Source organism: Solea senegalensis, linkage group LG8 (assembly GCF_019176455.1).
Source record: "Solea senegalensis isolate Sse05_10M linkage group LG8, IFAPA_SoseM_1, whole genome shotgun sequence".
NCBI classification, from domain to species: Eukaryota; Metazoa; Chordata; class Actinopteri; order Pleuronectiformes; family Soleidae; genus Solea; species Solea senegalensis.
In genome coordinates this window covers 15,230,838-15,251,144 of record NC_058028.1, presented here as the reverse complement: position 1 = coordinate 15,251,144, position 20,307 = coordinate 15,230,838, and the positions used below count along the sequence as shown (strand labels likewise).

Genomic DNA, 20,307 nt, shown 5'->3' with positions numbered 1-20,307 from the left:
ACACATGTGATCCGCTGTGTAGTAAAAACGTTAATTCAGATAATTAGACTATTAAAAATGCAGCCCAATAAAGAAAGAAAAACGATGACTCTGTATTTGTGCACATGCAGTGCAAGAGAAAGATTATCCGCTACTACAACTTGAAGCAATGTGATGAAATGCAGGCTGACTCTGCTCTTTAACATAACACTTGGAATTGTTCCTGGAGAATCCATTGGGCTCTTCCTCCAGCACACGTTCTTCCTGACTCATCTGACCACACAGACACACATTCACATTCACGCACACACACATGCACACACACACACACACACACACACACACACACACTTTAGTGAGAGAGGGCCTGTCTGGAATTGGCAAAGACTGAAAGGAGGTCTGGGAATGCTGGAGGGGGGTGACAGCGGGAGGTGGGAGGATGGGGGGGGGGAAGTTGCAACTTCAGGGCAATATAGACCACATGCTATGGGAAGGAATGCATGTGTCTTTGTAGGCGAGTGAAAGAGCAGGGGAAAAAGAAGAGAGGAGGAGGAAAGAAGCGAGGAGGGAGGGATCTAATCTCGGGCTGCAGCGTGGCTCTGTGTCTGAATGAAAGAACCTCTCTTTCTCTCTCTCTGTTTTCTGTCTGTCTCGTGCATGGCTTATATCCGCTGCAGCAAGTGAGCACATGTACAGAGCAAACAACTCTCCAAACTGGAAGTAAATATTTTGCAGAGGCTCCAGCTGAAGCACTTTCACTTTCCAAATGGCTCTGTGAGCTGCATCTTTTCAAAAGGCTGGATTACGCTCTCAGAAATGTGACTGCGCGTTTTTGAGGACTGATTTGCATCCAGAGAAGTATCATGTGATGGATGATTCATCTTCCGCTTCTGGGACATTTGAAACTTCATATCCTTTTCAGTTGCAGGTCAGGTGTGATTCTGAGTTGATGCACACGTCTGCACGCATGGCTGCCTGAAACCACAGGAACCTGGACCAGGCAACACACCTTAAGTTTCAGATCTTTGCTCGATGGACACAGGTGGAGATGTGTCTTGCACATTGCTCTAAACTAACCCATACAAGCTGCTTAGACTGAACACATCACTGCATCAGATCCACACTTACCTGAACTGAAAGACAGCCTCTTTGCACTATGACCCCACAGATCTGTAATCTTGCCCCCCAGTGCATCCTACAGCACACCTCCCTCCCCTACCTACTTCTGTCTGTGCTACTATTGCTCCGTCAGGCCTGGTGGGGGAGCTGTCACCCACAGTGTTTGGACTTCAAACCCCCGTTTGAGCCCCGGCAGCCATTGGCCTTGTGTAAAGAGTACTCCAAGTTTGGATGCTGTGATTTGGAGAAGGATGGGGAGCTGTTGTTGAAGTTTTACAGCATCATGGAGAACTTTGACCATTCAGGTTACGTCACCTGCGGCAAATACATACGCAGCCTTCTCTGCCAGGTAAGAGATAATCACTGTGTTTGATGTTTGGGGGCATACACGTGTTGCTTTTGCATTTGACTGTGTGACTCCTCAGTAGTTCATTATGTATGTATGCACCTGACACCTAGCTAAACTAAAAAAATACAACACACAATGATTTATTGTGACTTTGCACTCACAGATAATGGACATCTCTTATGAAAGGTGTGAATCTGATGTCCGCAGACACAGCACTGACACCTGTTCATGCATCACACCAAGATGTCTTCCAGATGAGTGCAGTGGATAGTTTATATCAATTTAGCGGCATATATTCCTGCTGGATTGTTGTTGATGGGTGATGGCGATGCCATTTGTATGTCAGTGGGTCAAAATGCCCACACAAGTACAGTGACTAATGAAACATGTGGTTGATGGATTACGTTTAATGGAGAAGTGGACATCTGTAACGGAACGAGAAAACCTCAGAGTTCGCTGGTAATAGTCTGTGTGAACTGAAATAATCCAAATAAGGCAGTGCAATGGAACATCTCAACCCTGGTTTGGTATCAGAACAAAAATGTATCATTTCACTGGAACATTACAACTCAAGTCACAGGAAACTATTTTAGCCATGCACTAAGGCTTTGTGAACCACTTTGCATTGTGGCGTGTGTTGTCCAGGTTTGGGGCGAGCGATGTCTGAGGTGAACGTAAACGAAAGCTGTGAAGTCACTTAGACTGATTAGCATGCTTAACAATAAGAGAGAAGGGGATTTACCGGTGTCTGGCAAAAAAACATGTGCAATGTTTCTACTCAAAAAAAATATATGGACAGGACGCCTGACCATTACACAACAGGGCCTGTAATGACGTATTCAAATGCACATGCAGGACTTCTATATGAAGTTTTTCTGGGGTAACAGCTTCCACATGGGAATTCCTCTATGGGAATTTGTGCCCATTCATTCTGTAGAGCATTTATGAAATCAGGCACTGATGTTGGACTGATGAAGGCCTGACTCACAATCTTTGTTCCAATTCATCCCAAAGGTGCTTGATGGGGTTGAGGTCAGGGCTCAGGTGCAGATCAGTCAAGTTCTTCCACACCAAACTCGTCAAATAGAAAATGGCCTTCCTTAAACAGTCTTGGTGTGTGAAGTGCTAAGATTGTGGAGATAAGGGGCTGAGCCCAAGCTCCTGAATTCAGTACTTAACAGGTGTGGCCAAATTGTCCATATAGTGTCTCACACACATAGACACAGATCATCATGAATATGCAGGGCATTGGGAAAACAGCAACACTTCTCTGGTACTGTTAATACCACAAACTTAAAAGGTGTAATGGTTGGAATACTTTGAGCATGTTAGCTGAACTCTGTATTACCATTAGTTGTGGATGGGAAAACTAAATCTCATTGAAAGCAGGCAAAAAGTGGGCTCACAAAAAGTAAAGTCCTGTTCCAAATTTGGGTCGAGATTGTAATCTTAGTAAATGTTGTGGAACACTGACTCTTTTGACTATTTTCAAAATCACTAAATTTAAAATGTCTTATCTGAGCTTGCTAAACTAAGCCAAGCTGACTCACTGAGCGCAGCACCGAATTAGCCGCTGACTCTGCAGCTCACATCTTTGATGTCAACACGAAACTGGCTGTGCAATTCTGGCAGTCAAAAACTTCATACAGTAAAGACAGTGACAAATCCTCTTACTCCAAAAATATCGGTTTGTCTCATTGTGGTAATTATATCCTCCTGCGGTTCTCTCTGAGCGGGGAGCAGGCTGCGTCTTGAGCATAATGACAGCACTGCAGCCCACATACGACTCGCAGTGGTCAGTCTAGTTTGACTGCGCTCAGGACAATGAAGTAAGTAAAGCTTCTTTTTGACATCCTGAGCTATTTTAGCTCACAAACTCTTCTGGATAAACAGAAGAAACCACTTGCCATACAGTTTATTCATTTCTGAAATTAGCACCATTATCCTGAAATTTACCTTAAAGGTAAACAAATGTGTTTCAGTCCTGAACCTTTTCCATTCAGCCCAAAGAGGTTAGTAAAACAAAGTGGGCCATAACTCTAAAATATGTTGCTGTTTTTTTGTTTTTTGATGGTTGCTCCCAGGGCAATAGATGGATGTGAAAGAGGCCCTGAAAGTGGTCAAGGTTCTCCTATGTCAGGAAACTCATCTTGGATAAATCCACCACACTGAGGCCCCTCTGTTTCAGAAGCACCGCTGGAGCTTCCTCATATCAGTGACACAGGCCAAAGAGAAAGAGAGCGAGAAATGTGTGTGTGCATGTGGAAACGGCGGGAGACTGTAGTAATCTCTTAGCTTAACTGACCAAACAAACAACAATTTCCTCCCGTGGCCTGGGGTACAGGATATGTAAAGTTCGTCCAAGAGCTGGACAGAGAAAGAGTAAACTGTACAACAACAAAAGCGAGAACCAAAAGAAATTACAATTAATATCACAAAGACGGGAGAAGACTTTTAAGTGGCTGTCAATTTAATGCATCAGTAAAACACATAAGGTCCCTTAAAGGCATTTAGAGAAACGTTAAATGGATTGTTTTGCTTGATGCGGGTAGTAAAGACAGCAGAAAGATGCAGACAACAAACGCCAAATACAGAGACGCATCCAACCCTACTCAAGCCATGCATTCAGATACAGCATCGTACCCTCGCTATGATTTATAGAACGGTTGTGGCAAGTTTCTCTTCTTTGTCTTTTGTTTTTGACTGCGCTCTGTCTCAATCTCTCTTTCATTTGAGGTCCAGTTAAAGTTTAAGGTCACTCACATTTGCCACGAGTCTCCTCTCTCTGTCTCCGCAGTAATAAAACACAGCCATGTGGACCAGTCAGTATGATAGATGCCTGTAATAAAGATGGTAAAAAAAACTTTTATTTTATTCCTTCTCAAGTTTCTCATTCTGTTCTTAACCCGGACACCATAAACAACAAATTACAGTAGTTTGACGTGGCCGCGCTTCTAGGGGGCAGCTGGCCTGGGTTTCCAGCATCGGTGGGTCAAGCAAGAACCTGTATTTATAATGGTCAATGGCATTTAATTGTTCAAATGTCCATAGCATTTCCTTTGTTAACCTATAAACCTTTTGGAACATCTTCGTCAACAACAATGTCAATCCGAATAATAAAGAAGATAAATGTGTTCAGAAGTTGAGTCCACTTTCATCTGCTTTAATTAGCTCCAAACCTTTTTTTTTTCGACAACAGTTCCAGCAGCTCAGACTCAACACAGCCTTTGTTTTGCCCTGCAGAGCTGAAGCTGTTTCACAGGACGCCTCTGATCTCGGCCCAACAATGCACTTTCATGTCCTGTCCACAGTTAGCTCCCCTGGCTCTACATTGATCCAGTAATGTTAGAATTTATTTACGCAAAGCCAAAAATCACAATGGCATTCTTGACTCTTTTTGTTTAAAATAACTTGAGTTTGTCAATTGTTCATGGGGCCCAAACAAAAATGGTTGCTCAAATAAAGGAGATGACATGTCTCATAGTTAGAGGGCTAATGTTGGTCCTCTAAAACTCTGAGCCCCTGTCTACACTGATGGTAAACACTATCAATAGAACAAATGAAATGGACTTAGAAAAGGACTTTATCACTCTTATCATTATACTTGTTTTGATATTTCGGTCTGTATTTGTTTACATTTTGAAAAGCTGATACCAACTACAGCCAAAATAGATATTAATGGCTCCGGTTTCATGTACACATGAATGTAGACAACTGTCACTGGATTTGAAACATGAAGAGCAATTAAGTTTTCATTCAAGTATTGTAGCTACAAGGATCTTTAAATTAATTGACTTTTCATATTATGGACAGCAGAGACAACGGCATCCTCAAAAGTCTTACTCACGCTGAATAGAAGAGTATGTGCGTCATCTCTGTTTTTAAATTTAAGAGGGAATTTAAGGAATGTGCGGTTTTTGATTAGCAGGTGAGATGACCTATGATGGAACCTCTGGAATCAGCGATGAGTTAAGTCGACAGCTCAGATCTGAGGAGAACTGAGACGTCATCGCAGATTCTGGCGAGCAGCGTGCCACGTCTGATAGTTAGTAAGCCTTGAGATAGTGTCTCAGGTCAAGGTGCCTGGTGCCTTGTTATGTAGGGAGGGAACCTTGAAAGGTGCCTAGTTTGTGTCTTATCCTAAGTTATGGCTGTTTATATTGAACACCAGGTCTGGTTCTAAGAAGATGGGAGTAATTCAGCTTAAAGATGATCATTGCCAGGAGTCTGGAGCTGAAGTGCTGTAAGAGATGGTCTTCTGCGGACCTTAGTTGTAACTAGTGGTTATTTGATCTCTGGCATCAGCAAGGCATATGCACTCAGATAAATGCCGGTCACTGGATATTTGTTGTCTTTTTCAGAAGCATTCTCTGTAAAACCTAGAGATGGTTGTGTAGAGAAAAATCCCAGTAGATCAGAAGCTTGATGAAAAACTTTCACATCTGGCACAACAATGATGCCATGCCAAAATCAATCGTCTCCCTCATTCTAATACTGAGTTTCAGAGAGTCTAAATGCAATGATGTTGCTGTGATGTGATCGGCTGATCAGATATTTGCATTAACAGGCATTGAAGTGTGAAATGTGCTGCAACTAACCATGTTTTTTGAAAATTCACTGATCTCACGATTATTTTCTCAATTAATTGAGTAATCGTTTGGTCCATAAAATGTCAGACAACATCTCTTTCACACCTGGAAATAATAATGTTCTCAAATGCCTTGTTTTGTCCACAAACCAATGATTCAGTTTTAATGATTTCTTTGTTATACGGCGTGAAAGACCTGCAGACCATATTCACATTTCATTTCTTTAAAAAGAAACTCAAACCAATTAATTGATCATCAAAACAGTTGACAATTTCGTTGATTAATCGATTGATAAATTGATAATAAATCGATGAATCGAGTTACTGTTTCAGCCCTATCCAACTTTCCAATCCAACTTTATTTATAAAGCACTTCAAAAACAACAACAGTTGAAACAAAGTGCTGTACATCAAATCAATATTAATGTAATTAATCCAAAACAACAGACAGAGTTTCAAGCTTTAAACAACTGCAGTGATCACACTTTGAACAACTCCTGTGGTGAAGTTCTACCCTGTGACACGGTACAGCTCAAACTTTGTGTCCTTGTGAAACAAGATTCAACAACACAGTGGGCTTTCAAGGCCCCAAAAAAGAATCTGTTGAAGTTTTCATGTCACAAATAATATAAATGTTTGGCCTCCAGTTATTTTTTGTTGATGAAAACCCAAACATTCTTTGAAATTGTCTTCAACAAACTACAATAAATTCTGACCCTTACCACCAGTATGCTCCAAAGGCAGCTTGAGCATGTGCTACCCTTGCACAGCACTCGACCTACTCTCAAATATGGCGTCCGTTGAGATTATGTCCGTTTTTTTTCACATTTGTTCTCTGTCAACAATATACTGTACGAGTAAAGCAGTGAAGTTGTGACGTATGTGCTCTGGGCGCTGCTTTCTGCTGATGACCTGATCTGGTGCTAAGTGAAAAAACACCAGTCGACCACACGATGCTTTGGTTGCCGTGCCTCCGTTTGCCTGCTGCTCACTCTTCTGGGTGTGGACAATGTGTGGTTGTGACTTAATAACGGAGTGGACTTCCTGGGATCCATTTATACCATGCGGCACTCAGACATGCCGTACATAAGCCAGGCCTGACCAGCTAGAGTGCGGAGCTGTGGCAAAATAAGTACACAAATTATCGTCTTATCTGATGCCCTTAACACTACCTCTGAGATATAAATCACTGTAACAGAAGGTTAATAAGTGTGGAAACTTAAACTCCACCACTGCCGGAAATATACATAGACACTAGATAGACGTTTAATCAAAAACTGCCGCTTTTGTGACTTCTTCGTACCTTTTCCCTCGCAGGAATGTTCTCCGTACGCTGCCCACTTGTACGATGCCGAGGATGCCAACACACCAATACGGATGATGCCTGGACTGTGTGGTGACTATTGCACCGACTACTGGCATCAGTGTCGATACACACTCAGTCTCCTCTTGGAGAACAGGGAGAGCCCGCATCAGTTTGCCAACCTGACTGCGACGTTAGAAGAAGATCGCGGGAGGTTCTGCGACTATCTGGAGCTGAAGGACAAACAGTACTGCTATCCAAATGTGCTGACTAACACAGGTATAGAGTTCAGCACCAACTAACACCGATACACACAAGACCTGAAGTAATAGTAAGCATTAAATGTGACCGCTCAAAAAGAGACATTAAGCACAGACCTTGAAAGACGTTGACATGGACTCAACTCATTCTCTGACGTAGTGTGCTCATGACGATCAACAAATCTTACTGCTTTCTTTCCCAGAGCTAAATGCTAACCTTGGCTCGGTACGTGAGAGTCCCAAAGGCTGTCTGGAGTTGTGTTTACAAGAGGTTGCCAACGGCCTCCGCAACCCTGTGGCCATGATCCATGCAGATGACGGAACTCACCGCTTCTTTGTGGCAGAGCAGCTGGGATATGTGTGGGTGTATTTGGCTAACGGCTCCAGGATCGATCGGCCTTTCCTGAACCTCACGCGGGCCGTCCTCACGTCACCGTGGAACGGAGACGAGCGAGGGTTCCTCTGCTTAGCCCTGCATCCAAGGTTCATGCTAGTTCAACTAGTTTTGGTTGGTTATACTCAAAATGTGACTCTTTGCACACAGCTTCTGAAACCTTTTACCTGTTGTCTGCTCAGGTTCACAACAGTCAGAAAAGCCTATGTGTACTACTCCGTGTCTGTCAAGAAGGAGGAGCGGATACGGATCAGTGAGTTCACGCTGTCAGCTCACGATGAAAACCAACTGGACCACTCCTCTGAGAGGTGAGAAGTTCACATACGTACTACTGGAAACAAAGAGACAGACACACAATACTCTGTTTGAACTGCATATATCGGAACCTGTTGGAGCTTATGTATATGTAAAATAGACTGTATATAACAGAATACAATTCCTCCCACTGCACAAAAATGAAGCTAAAATATTCCTGAGGTCCTGCTGCGACAGAATCTCAACCAATTTGAAGTGTCCTAAATGTCAACCATGACTTTTCAGGCAGCAACAGGTGTCAATTATGACGTTATATTATTGTTATATATGACGCGAGTATTTTCATCCTTCTTTCTTGCCACAGAACCATCCTTGAGGTGGTAGAGCCAGCATCCAATCATAACGGAGGACAGCTTCTGTTTGGCCATGACGGCTATCTGTACATCTTCATCGGCGATGGCGGTCGAGCCGGGGACCCCTTTGGAAAGTTTGGCAACTCGCAGAATAAGTAAATATTTACTGACAAATGACAAATAAGCCAATCTAAAATAAAATGCACTTCACATGGCCAGGAAAGGATTAATGGGTAATTCATTCTAAACATTTGCACTTCTTTTCAAGCTTCCAAGCTGCCTTTTAAAAACCCTTTTAAAATGAGATGTTGTCTGCGTGAACAGATGTCAGACAGTAAAAACAGCCAAGAATGAATGAATTCAAGTCAATTTCAGTTAAATAAAGAATTGGATTTATACAGAGCTTTAAATGTGGAACAACAAATCACAGTTGTTTAGAGGACCGCCCATCTACCGCTTCCAGTTATTTCTTCAAGAGTAGATATCAAATTAAGTGTGTGGACAAAATGTATTCTAGAGCTAAGTTAGAAGACCTGAGTTGCATGTCTATTTTGAAATAAGGAGTGTTTAACATTGACACCACCGATGATTACTGCAGGATCAGTGTCAAACAAAGTTTCTATTTCCTACAATGCACATCTTAACTTCATAAAGGGTGGCAAAACTTTCACTTAATCACTGGGGGATCACACAATACTGCACAATCAGTGTCACAGCAACGTTTGTAGTTGTTGTGTTATTGCTGAAACCAACAGAAAAGACTTGTCTAGCACTATATTACATCAGCAACGATGCTGATGTAATGCAGCTGACAAGTCAGAGAGAGAGAGAGGTGGCAGGATATCATTTATTTATGCCAAGAGTGATGTATAGTTTGGGAAATATTTTATTAAAGGGCCTGCAGGAGATCTTCTTTTCTTTTCTTTCCTGGGTTTGTAAACACGAGTTCCCTCTCAAACCACGTAACCTTTTCATCACATTATTTCATTTCATTCAAGACATCGGGTAGCCGTGTCTGAAGGCCATGTTTACACACTGTGGCTTAAATGTTAATTACTGCCAACATTTGACTGCTCACATACAGTACTGAGACACCAATTATTAAAAGATATTACAGTCATGGAAAAAAATTATTCAATATTTCTTGTTTTTTAAAATTCTGAGAGAAAAGCATTATTTATTTATTTATTTATTTATTTTTTCCCCCAGACAGTTATATTTGAGCTGTTTAGTTTCTTGTTGACACGCTGTATTAGCTATTCTGGGAGTGACAGAGGATTTAACCTGCCAAGTCTAATATTGACACTACACATTGCACTACACAGACTGCCACACACTGGTATGTGTAGCGGAGGGAAGAGTTGGAGTGCAGGAGTGGAAAGAGTGGAAAGAGTGGAAAGAGTGGAAAGAGTGGAAACGGGTATAAAGAGATAGCATTCAAGACACAGGGAGAAGACAGGTAAATGATGGGGGAGGATAACTCAAGACTGGAAAATGCTGAGAAAAAAATATTAAGAGGGGAATAAAATGAGAAAAACAGAGCTTTAACTCAGGCAGACAAACCTGAGAAAACTACAGGTAAGAGTGGACAGTGACCCAAGAAGGGACATTGAATTGAAAGGAAATATTATCATTTTTTTCTATTGGAGGAATGATCAGGACCAGGTTGACAAACAAAGAATAAATAAGGGAAATAAATCAACGTTTCAGGTCAAGGCCTATTTTTTTTCTAATGCCTTATAAAAAAACAACTGAATCCTTCACTTTCTCTCACCTACACCTTGTGATGTATAGGTCAACACACCTTGGAAAGGCGCTGCGCATTGATGTCGACAACAATGATGATGGTGCTCCGTACAGCATCCCATCAGACAACCCGTTCCTGGGGGAGAAAGACGCAAAACCAGGTAAAAAAAAACAGGTAAAAAAAACAAACCTCAAAGAATCTAGACTTACTTTTAGTCTTAAATGCTCAAATAATGTGTTTTAATATTTCGTTAACTATTCCACTATCAATTTTCCACAAATAATGGAAGGACACAAATAGGTCTACATGGATCTGTGTTTTATTTTAAAATAGGCCTACATATGCCTACAGTGTTTTTTTTTTGTGTCAACCATTTTCTTTCTTGTAGTCCTTAAATTTCACAAATACAACAAACTGTACTAGTTATATTTATATATAAAACTCTATACATGATGTTATCTTCAATGTATGGGTCAAATGAATTACATTTGGGTGGGAGAGGGGTCAAAAATGGCTCTTCTGATACTAGAGGTTGCAGATCCCTGGTATAGAAAATGAATGTCTCACTACACGGCCATTTTGAAAGAGTCAAACAACACGTCTTCAGGATGTGATGGATGCAAAATCACTATTCACCCCAGGATGGTGTGTGTTTCTGCAAACAGCTCCTAAAATGATTCATTCAGTCATTGCAAGGGAGGTATGCTATTTGTGTGAACGTGTAATTTTTTTTTTCTTTGCAGAGATTTATGCATATGGAGTGCGCAACATGTGGCGTTGCTCTATCGACCGCGGGGACACCGCTACAGGGCGAGGCAGAGGCAGGATGTTCTGTGGTGATGTGGGCCAGAACAAATACGAAGAGGTGGATCTCATTGTTAAAGGTACCTGGATTTTAGTTTTCAAGCAGCGTTTTGTTAGGGAGGAGGAGGGAAGATTACATCTTCATCATCACGTGTTGATGTTCACTCACTCAGTAACAGGAAATGGCTATCATTATCTACTCACAGCTCCACATCAAAGATGACTGCTCTCTCAGAGACCACACAGTCAGACAGTGAATCAGACGTCAGTTTAATCTCGGTCCGCTCCCTAACAATTACGGCGAATGGGCTCGGGTTGTGTTGAGCTCAAAAAAGTGCATGAAATAAACACGAAATTACACGTTTCTTCTCTCAGTCAAACAATAGTTCGGCGGGCCTGAAGGGACAGTTGCACTACATTTACTGCATTATCTGAAAGCCTCTTTTTCCACGAGTACTTTACTAACTGAGTTACCACACGTTTACAGGAGGGAACTATGGATGGAGAGCCAAGGAGGGCTTCAGCTGCTACGATCGCAAACTCTGTCAAAACTCATCTCTGGGTGAGTTGAACCTCTGAGTCCCTGATTTTAAGAGTCCAAAACTGAATCTGATACTCCTACTGTAAACTCTGTGTAATAGATTAAAGATGTGAGCCACAGCTTCTTTTAATGAGCAACAGGATCAAATCTGAGAAGGATCTGTGTCTGTGCAAGGCTCTCTCCGTCATCCAGGTCATTGTATCTTCAGGGGATTAGGTAGAGGCAACTGGACTCTGAGTAACCGGTGGAAAAATGTCATGCAAGTGTTATTGACAACATATGCACATAAATCTCCCTCTTCAGCAAATGACGGGTCTACAGAATCCACATTTTATGTCACCTTGATTAGTTTTTTAAGTGTTTTACGAGATGGTCTGCACTGAAACGACACATTATACCTCTCCATGAGCTGCTTTTTACTCAGACTGGAGTACATCTTTAGACTGTTTATCACAGGAAAGTTGCTCTTTTCTAACTCAGGTGTACATTATAACAACTATAACACTGAGCTCTTGTTATGTCTGTGTAGATGATGTCTTGCCGATCTTTGCCTACCCCCACAAGCTGGGCAAATCAGTGACAGGAGGATACATCTACAGGGGGTGTCAGATGCCCAACCTCAATGGACTCTATATCTTTGGGGATTTCATGAGTGGGTGAGTGTTTCCGTCTTATTCAATCATTTGAACGTGTGAGAACCATAGCTGGGGAAACACACGTTCAATAACGCGAGTCACATGCATGCATTTCTGGGGTTCTCCTTGTGCTGATGCGGGTCTACGTGTTTGTGTTTCCGTTTAGGCGACTGATGTCTTTAAAAGAGAATGTCACCACAGGAGAGTGGCAGTACAATGAGATCTGCATGGGCGCCGACCAGACCTGCAGATTCCCCAAACTCATCAACAGTTATTACAAATACATCATCTCTTTTGCGGAGGATGAGGCAGGTAATACTGTGTGTGTCAAGCTGCCGAATATTAAAACAAATATATAATTAAGAGGCATGCATTTCATTTAAAAAAGAGAGAAGAAATGTGCCAGTAAACCTTCATTACCATGGAATGACTTTAAATGGTGTGGATGCATTTTGAAGCGTGGTGATTATAATGACCCTCCCTGCAGTGCAAGTTTTACTGTTGTTAGCATTAACTTGCTCATAGTGATTCATCGAACTACTTTGCTTCAAGGCAACGTATAATTATTATATATAATTACGTATTATTATAAATAATGAACAAGTGAATACGTGTCAGAGACTTGAAGGTCTTAATTTACTAAATTGACTCAGTTTCTGAGGATTCTTATTGTTCCCAGAAAAGAAGCCTGTTTGACGTAGAATCTGGTTTTGATTAAAGTGAGTAAGCTGCTGACTTAGTGTGTTGCTCACATGCTGCTGACCTTAGAGTAATTCTTCCCCCCATTTGAAGGGCTTTGTAAATGATTTAAGTTGAAAAGTTAAAGCCAAGTCCAAAACCCCTTGCTGTAAGACACTAGCTCTCATTTTTACATTTTGTATCTTGTCTTCTTCTCCTTCTCTTCTCTTGCTCTTTTACTTCTCCGTACTCATTGCAAACATCTCGCTCTTCCACACTTTCTCCTCTCTATTGCCAAAATTATTGTTTTCCTGTCCCACTATCGCCCCCTTTTATTTCCTCTGTCCATCTTTCTAGGTGAACTGTATTTCTTAGCCACGGGAGCCCCGAGTGCCACAGCCAGGGCAGGAGTTATCTACAAAATTATTGACCCATCCAGGTAGCTAACTATTAAAGGCTTTTGTATTTATGTATCGTGTTTTGCACACACACCAATTAGTGATAGTTAATTTGACCTCTGCATTTAACCCATCCTTTTTACACACCAGTGTAACACACACAAGCTGGGTGCAGGAGCAGGGGTCATCACTTACAATAACAAATATGTAATAGGTTGTTAACTTTGTTCTCTGTTGACCACACAGGCGAGCTCCACCAGGAAAATGCAGCATCAAACCGACACATGTTAATGTAAAGGGAAAACTGATTCACTTCCACCCCAAAGAAGGTAAATTATTCATTTAAATAACTTTAGTGTTGAAGGCTAACAAAAGTATGCCTTGTGGTTTAGGAGTATAAATATAGAATATATCTTTTTCTGGGGTTTGCAGAGTTTGTCATCAACAAGAAACCCACCACGACACCTGTTCCCACGACGACCACAAGGAGAACAACAACAACAACAAAGAAATCACCAAGAAAACCCATAATAATAATAAAGCCGCCAATGCCAACAAGAAAGACAAAAACACAGCTGCCGCCACCACCACCAACGACAGCGACAAGAAAACCAACATTGCAGACAACAAGAAAAACAACGACAAAGGCAACATCCCCAACAGCGTCAACCATAAAAGCAACAATAAAAACAGCCGCCGCGACAATTAAACCAACAACATTACCCACCACTGTCCAGCTGGCCATGGAAACAACTCCCGCCACAACCACACCCACTGGTAGGACTACTGGTGCGCCTGTTTCCCAAACCAGCTCCACTCATCACGTTACTACTAACTTAAATGGTAACACAGCTACTAGGTCCACTATGTACCCAACCACTAAGTCCACTGTTAGACATAATGTTAAACCCACCAGTCAACCAGAGCAGATCTCGCCTCGGGGAGAAGCCACTCGCTTTAAACCAGGTTTCCTCTTCTTCGCTCCAATTCTATTTTACGTTTTCGCACAATAATTGCTACATTAGCATTTCAGCATTTTCAAATGAAATATTTTTCAACGGATGAAATCACGCCACTTGTAGAATAATCAGAATAATAGTAGAGTATAATTAGTAAACTATTTACATTCCTGCTCCAATATAGTGGCTACAATTTTCCATTGTAGTCTGCCTTATGATGCAAATATATGAAAAGAAAACCATGTAAATACTGCTGGAGGACACTTTTGCTCCAATTATTTAATCTATACGTCATGCTGCAGGGTAGAATTGACCTTTACTGTAGTGCATTGTAGCATGATGAAATCTGTCAACATGTTCTGATTGCTAGAGAACATGAACATGGACTAACTAGCTCTGAAGTCGTTTTTATAAATATATAAATGACAAAAAAAGCAAGTGGGGTTCATTGGTAAATAATTAATGTATTTATTTAAAATTATTCTGTCAGTTGTTTTGCACAGTCGTGTAAACTGGTTTGCAATCTCGCAAAATGACTGAATTCAAAATCATTGTTTTAAATTATGATTGAGTTATCTATTCATTTCTTTAATTTAAATGTATTTTACCAGTGATACATACATGTATATTCTCTCAAACAGGTAATTATGTCATAAAAGTTTGCTCTTTAACGTATCAGACTTTGCACTTTGCATCATCTCACTGGAGGTTTTCACCAAAAACACAATTTTCTTTTTTTTTAATGTCGAAGACTTTAATGTTAATTGGTAACTTAACTATTGGATATGTTAGTCATTAATAATGATAATGGTGATGACCCATTTGCACGGTAATATATCAAACTCAGGTACAGTGGAATTAGCTGACGTGGCCTTCTTCCCAAAATTTAATTTCCGGCTTGTGTTCTTCTTTGGCTGGTACAAGAGGCTATAGCAGGGTAAACGGTGCTTATCATTGTGTCAAATATTTGCACTATACGTTAAGTTAAATCAGGTACATTGGCCTTATTTATTCTGAATAAATGGTTCTGCATCAGCCTCAGTTTGGACAATCGTCTTTGTGTGTCTGTGTTTACATCTCTCCTCCCTACATTCATAGAGATATTATTTTTCCAATGGCCTCAGAACTATTTTAAGAGGTGTAGTTTTGTACTTTCTTGCTAAGAAAGGACAATACCATTGTTTGTCCTGTATACATGTTGTCAGCTGGCAGCCAATAAGCTTCGCTTAGCATAACGGGGAGATGCTAAGCGGAAAGTTTGGACAGAGCAAAGCTTATTCTCGTTGCCAGTCTTTGTGTTAACCATCTACACCATATCTATCATATAGTTGTGTATTCCTTTAACGTATTGTTAAACTATATTTTTTTTAAATAAAGAGGGTGATTCTGTGTCTTCCTCAGGTTATCGCACAACCGTCATGACTGCAGTCTCCTCTAAGATTGCTCAAACCCCAATCATCATCACAAGTCCAACAAGGAGACACGGGAGACCCCTTCAGTATTCACTTAGTACCACCTCCCAACCATTAACCTCACTGCAGGTTCGTCCTTCTCCATCCACACCATCCTCCAAACAAACCCAGGTGGCTCTGGGATCTACACGTTACCCTGAGCGTCCTGCATCGTGGGCCACACCTCGTCCACCACACTGGAACCTCAAACCCACCACGACCTCCTACAAGCCCCAGAGAACACCAGTAAACACCACCATGTCTAAAGCACAAGGAGGGGAGAAGCTGTGGCTCAGACAGAAGCTGGGAACTACTGGTGAGGGCAACCAGGTATATAAGAGGCCCAGAGGAAGAGGTAGAGGTCATGTTTACGTAAGAGGACGGGGAGGTAGAAAGCTGAGGGCTGGCTCAGTGCGACTGGTGAGCACTGGCGGCTTATCAGATCGAGGTAGAGTGGAGATCTTTATCCGCGGAGAGTGGGGGACAGTGTGTGATGACCTTTTCACCAGCAAGGCAGGCACCGTCGTGTGTCGACAGCTCGGCTTCACCACAGCATTGGCGGTGATGAAGCGGGCCGCGCTGGGGGAGGCAGACAGCAGTGTCAGGATCATGCTGGACGACGTGGAGTGTGAGGGCGGGGAGCGATCGCTGTTGGAGTGCAAGAGATCCAAAGTTGGGAAACATAACTGCTCACATGGAGAAGATGTGGGAGTGATCTGCGGTTAGCGCAGCAAGGTGAAAAGTAGGAAACCACAGGGAGGTAAGGGGGACACTGTGGGGTTATGTATGGTACTGTCACACATAATAAGTGACTGCAGTAGGAAGGGGAACGCCATAAAAAACTGCACATGATAAAACATGAATGTTCAACAGAATTTGCCAGCATTTCCATGAACTGTATTTTGTTATTTGCCTTTGCTGTATATTGTTTCCAACTGCTAAATGCTGAAATGTCCGCCTTTATGTTATCTTATAAGTCTTGCTATTCACTTTGAACAAAGTAAAGGACAGTGCAGAAGGTATATATCCTCCCCAAGTCTTCTCTTGGCCTGATGTGATGTTAATTTGATCATTGAACATTCTCTAAACTGTAACAAACTGTATGAACTAATGTTAACCCAGTGACGAAGTCAAGGAAACTCATCTTAGGGAACTTTCACACCAGAGTTATTTGGTCTGCTTTAAACGGACCAGAGTTTGTTTCCTCAGATACTCCGCTTCGTTTGGGCGGGTGTGAAAGCTCATCCGAACTCTGGTGCGGACCAAACAAGCCTGAAAACGTGGGTCTCTGTTCGCTTGCAAGCGAAGGGAAATGTAAACGGACTATCCAGCGAACCAAAGACAGGAAGTGAATCAAATAGTCCGCTGCCTTGTCTGTTGCTCATACTGGGCAACGTCTTGTGAAAAACCAATTAGGTTTGAATGTCAAACTAAAAACAGAAACCTCAAGACTGCATACATTTGGTGTCGCTCCATTGTTTGTTCTTGTGGTTAACATGCCAACTGAAGGGCATGGATTTCCATTTTCAGTCCTGGCCAATTGATGAGGTTTTCTTCTTCCTCATGCTTTTTTTCTTCCTGGCCAGTGCTGCTGCTTACAAAAGTGCAGTGTGAAAGTGAACCAAACGAAGGTGTGAAATTTTTCGGCATCCCCCCACCCACCACCCAGTCGAACCGAGTCCCCCAGACTATGCTGGTGTGAATGTGTCCTTAAACTCAGTTGTTACCAGACCCAGACCACTGGCTCCAAATTGCAGGCAGAGTCATTTTAAACTCAACAACAGCAACAACTTATGCCAAATCAAGTCTTTTCAATGGAATTGCAGCAATCAGAGAAACGACTTGCACAGAAATGCGTACTTTGCATATTCACACAAGTGCAACCATCCAATTTTACAACAATGTTAATCCATTGTGCTAAAGTGTAAACTGCTCCACATTTCACTATAGTCCTGTCAATAATTTCATGGGAATAAGATAGTGAAATTGCATTCCCTAGAAATAACAGTATTACCTGTGTGATTAGGGAGCAAAGTATAGTCAGTGTCTCTTGTTCATTCATTCATTCATTCATTCATTCATTCATTGTCTACCGCTTTATCTTCCACTTGAGGGTCGCAGGGTCACTGGTGCCAATCCCAGCAGACATAGGGCGAAAGGCAGGGTATCACCTGGCCATTGCAAGACCAACACAGAGACAACAAATTCACTGTCATACTCACACCTACTGACACTTTAGAATGTCCAATCAACCTCTGCATGTTTTTGGACTGTGGGAGGAAACCAGATGTGGGTAATGTGAAAATGTTAACTGACCACAAACTTGTCAAAATACAATTAGCTGGCTTTGGACAGACCCTTAATAATCCATCATTTCTGTTTACATATTTACTTGTGAACAGTTTGTCAATAGTTTTTATTGCATAATTTCAGCAGGTCTATTTTGTTTTCTGATAATATTTTGAATGTAATTTAAAAAAAAAATTCAGCAAACAACATGTCCAGTTTTATATAAAGGGATTTAACAGCACAGAGTGTCTATGATATGAATAAAGTTAACTGCAAAGTGATGATTTTGTACTCTTCTTTTACTCTTTTACACTCACCAGTGATTGCTTGTGTTCCACAAGTTACACATGTGGCTATGCAGAGAATTAGTAAAAGGGGTAATTAAGCTGTTTGGGAGAAGATACCATACAGGCATTTAAAATATTCAACGACATTGTGCTATGTATTTTTGTGGGTGAGGAGATCAAGCTGCTCTGCCGTCATTCACATTCAAGTCAGGAATCACATGTCCACGGCATGGCATCGACTATAAAAGATACTTTACAGGCATCTGACGTGACTTTACAATAATAATAATATGATCCTGAAACTCATGATCTTAACTTGATCTTTGTGGATGGTCACTTTTGCCCTGCAGTGATGTCATTTGGCACCATAATGTAAAAGATGATGAGATGTGAAAGTGATGGTTCCAAATAATAAAGTTCTGGTTTCTTTTCCTTTTTAGTTTTGGATTTATACATGTGTATAGTAAGTGTAGACCAAATGAAACCTATTGACATAACATGACTTGATATAACTTATGTGTGAGCACCACATTTTGTTTCTGTTTCTGTTTTGTTTTCCATTTTTGTGTATGCATCACAGGATAGTGAGGTTGGGATCTGACTGCAATAGCAAGGAGTGAGTGACTGGGTGTCAGTGTGAGTGTTATACAAGAGCTAAGAAATAGTGATCTACATTTTTTTAAAACTCAGAGACAGACGGACAAACAAGGCCATCACTTTTCTTCTACTTGTCGACCAGAGGGAGGCAGTCATGTACCGGATTTCAGCCACACCTGTCACTGAAATCTATGGACTAATGAACAAACTGAGCAACACTGATCAGAGCCACAATCAAGTCATCACTTCACAGATGTGTACATTAATGTCTGAAATATGTTATTATAAATTAGAAAAAAATGTATTTACATATACAATCATGAGATAAGATCAGATAATCCTTCATTAGTCCCAGTATGGGGACATTTACTGTGTCACAGCAACAAACACAGTAAAGGTAAAGGTAATAAATAATAAACATGAGCATTTCCACATCTATGAATGTAAAATATGGGAAGATATAGATGATTAAGTTGATAAAAATCTAATAGACTAAAGAGAATATACTTTAAGTGACCATAATACAAGCTTAATATTTACAGTGTAAACCAGGATTGCACTGTAAATTGACATTGTATACTGCACATATTGAAGATTTAGCCTGATGCTGATTCATGTATTTAAAATGTTATGTTTTTGATTTTTTTCTTCAGTCAGTCACTGAAGAGACTACCATCCAAACACTGATAAGATCTAGAAAAAAAATGCTTTAGTGAGCCGATCACAGCTGTTCATAATGTTCTCTACTGTTTTAACTAAAACCCTCCAGAAAAAAACCCAAAAAACTTTTGTTTTTATTTCATGGCATAAGCTGACTGAAGCCATACGGCCCAGGGAATGAGATTCAGATGCAAAATGAGCTGCACACAGAAACACTCTCTCATCTGAGCAGCGTTGGTTGTGCACATTTCTCCATCCAGAACCTGAAAATGCAGTGACCAGCATTTGTAAAGATTACCGTATGTCAGAGTCAGGCTGATTTCAACAGGGATTTGAGGGAATAACGTACAAGTCTGTGATTAGGTCTTTTTGACCAATATTTTACCCAGTTACAAAAAAAAGAAAAGAAAAGAAAAAAGAGGCCAGAATGACTGCACACTTTAAAATGAGACAAATACTAAGCATTCACTGGCACAGATGATACACTGTGAGCAATGATCCACGATGTATCATCCTGCAGTCTCTAATGTCAACACAAGGGTGAGCCAAAGCTGTGTAGTTAATTAAATATGTACACAACATTGTCTCTTCTGCTGTTTGCCCACATTTATACAAAAAAACATGCGTATACAGTGTATGCATCGATGTGGGGGAATAAGTT

At 41.1% G+C, this 20,307-nt stretch overlaps 1 protein-coding gene across 1 annotated transcript; it reads left to right on the top strand.

Moving 5' to 3' along the window:
• Window positions 1-521: 521 nt before the first annotated feature.
• Window positions 522-18,383, top strand: si:ch211-136a13.1 (HHIP-like protein 1). Its single transcript, XM_044031422.1, has 14 exons — window positions 522-1,447; window positions 7,353-7,617; window positions 7,802-8,081; window positions 8,175-8,300; window positions 8,612-8,755; window positions 10,395-10,507; window positions 11,091-11,231; window positions 11,639-11,713; window positions 12,222-12,348; window positions 12,494-12,639; window positions 13,363-13,444; window positions 13,650-13,732; window positions 13,836-14,180; window positions 15,764-18,383. Exons 1-14 carry the CDS (start codon window positions 1,136-1,138, stop codon window positions 16,537-16,539), a joined length of 3,015 nt encoding a protein of 1,004 aa, XP_043887357.1. The 5' UTR covers window positions 522-1,135; the 3' UTR covers window positions 16,540-18,383.
• Window positions 18,384-20,307: the final 1,924 nt, after the last annotated feature.

What these genes read in the sequence shown, in the direction of transcription:
- si:ch211-136a13.1 (XM_044031422.1), top strand. Translation starts at nt 1,136, where the DNA reads ATGACCCCACAGATCTGTAATCTTGCCCCCCAGTGCATCCTACAGCAC. An exon ending in TTTGGCAACTCGCAGAATAA is followed by an intron (nt 8,756 to 10,394) that starts GTAAATATTTAC and finishes TGTGATGTATAG; the next exon opens with GTCAACACACCTTGGAAAGG. An exon ending in TTTTGCGGAGGATGAGGCAG is followed by an intron (nt 12,640 to 13,362) that starts GTAATACTGTGT and finishes CCATCTTTCTAG; the next exon opens with GTGAACTGTATTTCTTAGCC.